At 33.0% G+C, this 4,173-nt stretch overlaps 1 protein-coding gene across 1 annotated transcript; it reads left to right on the top strand.

Moving 5' to 3' along the window:
• Positions 1-1,190: 1,190 nt before the first annotated feature.
• LOC124912080 (protein DETOXIFICATION 51-like) lies at positions 1,191-2,923 on the top strand. The gene has a single exon (XM_047452639.1). It carries the CDS (start codon positions 1,295-1,297, stop codon positions 2,858-2,860), a length of 1,566 nt encoding a protein of 521 aa, XP_047308595.1. The 5' UTR covers positions 1,191-1,294; the 3' UTR covers positions 2,861-2,923.
• The last annotated feature ends 1,250 nt before the right edge of the window (positions 2,924-4,173 follow it).

Here is a 4,173-nt window from a genome sequence, read left to right as displayed (position 1 = left end):
AAAGAGATTAACTTTAAAAAAATAATAATGAATAAAAGAAATTATATCTTTTAATGTATAATTTTGATATAAAGAAATAAGATTAATATAAAATAAAATTCGATCGTTTTGTTATAATTATACAACTATAAAAAATTGTGACAATATTTTGGAATCTTCTAAACAAAATATTAGTATCGACATATTTGAGGTTTATGTAAATGTGCAATCGATCACTTTATAAAGTTGAAAGTCTTTGTCTTAAAAGTATCGTTTGCGGTCACAGTTCAATATTTGTGAAGATTTCGGAAAAGACCGAGTGTTTTATAAATTCGTGTCATAACCTTAGTTTATTATGATGTAATTCATTTATGATATTCTCAATAATATACTATCTCTAGTTGGAATACTAGAGCCCGTCCGAGTTATGGCCTGCCTCGGCCCCACGATGAAAAATCTTGATTTTTTTTTGTTGACATATGTTTAGTTTAAAAAAATATTTTTATAATTTTAACTAAATATCTTAGTTTTACAGTAAATGGGTTGCACTAGCCAAGGACTTGTTGGGCTTACCCTAGTGAGTTGGACGTATTCAAGTTTTATCTTAGCAATAGCAATAGAACACTATAACTCGAACCATTTATAAAAACGAGTAAACTTAAGTATTGGGAAATCAAACAAGGCTTTAGGGGTGACGAAGTGAGAGTGTAGGGGGGAGCATTTGAGCACTCTTTCATGTTCTTGTTCTGATTTTGGTGACATGTTAGTGGGGTCCTTTTTTCTGCTAATTTTATTTTATTTTATTTTCTTAACCACCCCAGCCTGGCTACACTAACAAAACGCTCCATGCAGTCAACACCAGACTCAGAGTGCACCACAGTACACTACAGTACACCTCCCTCCTCCCCTCCCCTCCCCTCCTCCTTACATGATGAATTACTAATAAATTAATATTTTATTTCTCAAAATAGAAATAAAGAGTAGTCAATTATAATATTGATTATTAATTACGTAAAGAAAAATTGCCCAATTCTTGTAACAACAACATGTAACGTCCCTTAATTCCCAAACATCATCTCAATAAATATATTTTTTTTTAATTAAAAAAAAAATTGAAATAAATGCTAAAACGCTTTCCCCTTTCCTCCCCCCACTAGTTTCTCCATCCCTCTCTCTCCTATTAATTCAGAGAAGAAACCATCAACACTCGAAAGTCGAATAGAGAGAGAGAAAAAAAACACTTTTTTTTTTCATCTTCTTCTTCTTCCTTTCTTCCACCATTGATTTGATTCCATGACAGTACTACTTTGAAGCTATGTGTAATCCAACCAAACCCCCCACCGCAATCGCCACCACAATCACAACCAAAACCAATCTCCGTTTCCATCTCTTTTCAAATAACCCAAAATCCGATCTTGATCCAAAATCATCAATTTATCAAACACCATCAATCCAAGATATTACCCACGAAACCAAACATCTCTTCAATCTAGCACTACCCATAATCCTAACAGCTCTAATTTTCTACTCCCGTTCTGTCATTTCCATGTTATTCCTCGGTCATCTCGGCGATAATGAACTAGCCGCCGGTTCACTAGCGATTGCGTTTGCAAACATAACAGGTTACTCTGTTCTATCCGGTCTAGCTCTAGGAATGGAACCACTCTGTTCTCAAGCATTCGGTGCACAAAGACCCAAACTTTTATCTTTAACCCTTCATCGATCGGTCATCTTTTTACTAATATCAGCCATCCCTATTTCAATCATGTGGGTTAATGTTTCAAGAATATTACTTTATTTACATCAAGATCCGAATATAACCCGTTTAGCTCATACCTATCTCGTTTTCACTCTCCCTGATTTATTCACAAATTCCCTCGTCCACCCAATACGCATTTACCTTCGTGCACAAGGAATCACACTACCACTCACGTTAGCATCCCTCGCCGGAACTATAATCCACCTACCGGTTAATTTCCTATTCGTAACCCGCCTCCGATTGGGTGTCACCGGAGTTGCAGCCGCATCCGCCGCCTCAAACCTAGCCGTGCTGGTGGCGCTGGTTCTCTACGTTTGGATTTCCGGTTTACACGTGCCGACTTGGACTAAACCGTCTATAGAATGTTTAACCGGGTGGGAACCGTTGGTCCGATTAGCCGCCCCGAGTTGCGTATCGGTTTGTCTTGAGTGGTGGTGGTATGAGATCATGATATTATTATGTGGGCTTTTGGTGGATCCTAAAGCTAGTGTGGCGTCAATGGGTGTTCTTATACAAACGACGTCGTTTGTTTACGTTTTTCCATCTTCACTTGGGTTTGCTGTTTCTACACGGGTGGGTAATGAACTCGGGGCGAATCGACCCAATAAAGCTAGATTAGCTGCGGTGGTTTCCATTTTAATCGCGGCGGTTATGGGTGTAATGGCGATGAGTTTTGCATGGACGATGAGATTTAGTTGGGCTAAGATGTTTACTAATGATTTTGAGATCGTACGGTTGACATCGGCTGCTTTGCCGATATTAGGACTTTGTGAATTGGGTAATTGCCCGCAGACCGTTGGATGCGGTGTGGTGAGAGGAACCGCCCGACCCAGTACAGCGGCTAATGTGAACCTGGGTGCGTTTTATTTGGTGGGTATGCCAGTAGCGGTTATTCTCGGGTTTAGGTTTGGAGTTGGGTTTTGTGGGCTTTGGGTTGGACTTTTTTCGGCCCAAATAACTTGTGCCGGGTTAATGTTGTATGTGGTCGGTTCTACGGATTGGAAATATGAAGCGGAGAGAGCTCAGAAATTGACATGTAATAATGGACGGACGAATGAGAAAGATGATATCATTATTCAAAATGAACCGTTGATCTGCATTACTGTGGTTTCATCGTCATAAATAAATTAATTAATATTTAATAATAATAATAATAATATTTATACCTTTGTTTAGCTTATCAGAAACCAGCTTTTTTTTTTTATTGATTCTATTTTGAAATTTAAATTATTAACTCTTAAAATAGACTCAAGGAGGCACCTAAATATTATTATTGTAATCTAAGCCTTTTGATAATTAATGTTGTCATTCCATTCCTGGTTTTATTTTATTTTTAATTTCTCACTTGATATATAGTAGAAAACAATCCAACTCATTTTAAACCATTCTAGTTTATTAATTAAAAAAGTATGGGACATGCCAAATATATTAAGGACAACCAGGTATGTCTACTTAAATTAGTTTCTAATAGAAAACCAGTTTTGAGAAATACAATTAATAGGAAAATTATGATAGTTTGACTCAATTAAAGACAGTATTAGAGCTTATATATTCTCTTAAAAGTAAAAAAATAAAAATAAAAATTATTAGTATTTAGAATTTTTTTTAATTTTTTAAAGAATTTCATTATATTTTAAAAGAGGGGAGAGGAAATTTAAGAGAGAGAATGAGGATGAATGATGTGTCACTATATCAGGAAAAAAATAAAATGTGAAGAAAGAGAAGAGAAAGAAAAATTTATTAATTTTTTAACTAATTAATATTTCTCTTAAATTCTCTCTAAATCATTTCAAATTAGTTATTAGAGACGGTACAAGCAAAATTTTCAAAATGATAATAATAATTATAGAATAATTGTGAACTAGCTATACAAATAATTTTGAATTACTTTTAATGTTATATACTATAAATATTATCTAAGAAAAAAAACTATATATATTTTATATTCCTATGTTTGTAAAAAAAACTAACTTCTTAAATTTATTAATATTTCAAAGTGGTAAATGTTGAGAGTTTTGTTTGCGTTTTAATCATATCTGTCTAATTTGTTTAGCACATATAATTAATAAAATAACATAATCATAAATATAATTATGTTGACAAATTTGAGTAATAAAGATATATATTAGCTTGTTTTAATATAATTGAATATCACATAATTATATTCTGATTAGTTGATTGAATATATAGAGTTATCAACATCAATCTTATGATAGGTAATATTGGAAGAAAAAAAAATATAATCACAATTTTTTTAATTTAAAAGGATGCAACGAATTTATCAATCACAATAATATCATAAAATTTTAAACCCAATAGTAAGAGTTATTACAAAATAAAAAAATTAACTAAAGAAAATATTGAATCAAAATAAGTATAGGGACTTGTTTAGGTGATTTGAATAAATTAGGTTATTTTAAAATTAATAATTGGTG

Source organism: Impatiens glandulifera, chromosome 8 (assembly GCF_907164915.1).
Source record: "Impatiens glandulifera chromosome 8, dImpGla2.1, whole genome shotgun sequence".
Lineage (NCBI taxonomy): Eukaryota > Viridiplantae > Streptophyta > Magnoliopsida > Ericales > Balsaminaceae > Impatiens > Impatiens glandulifera.
Note: the sequence above shows the minus strand (reverse complement) of the source record. Positions and strands in the feature narration are given on the sequence as shown.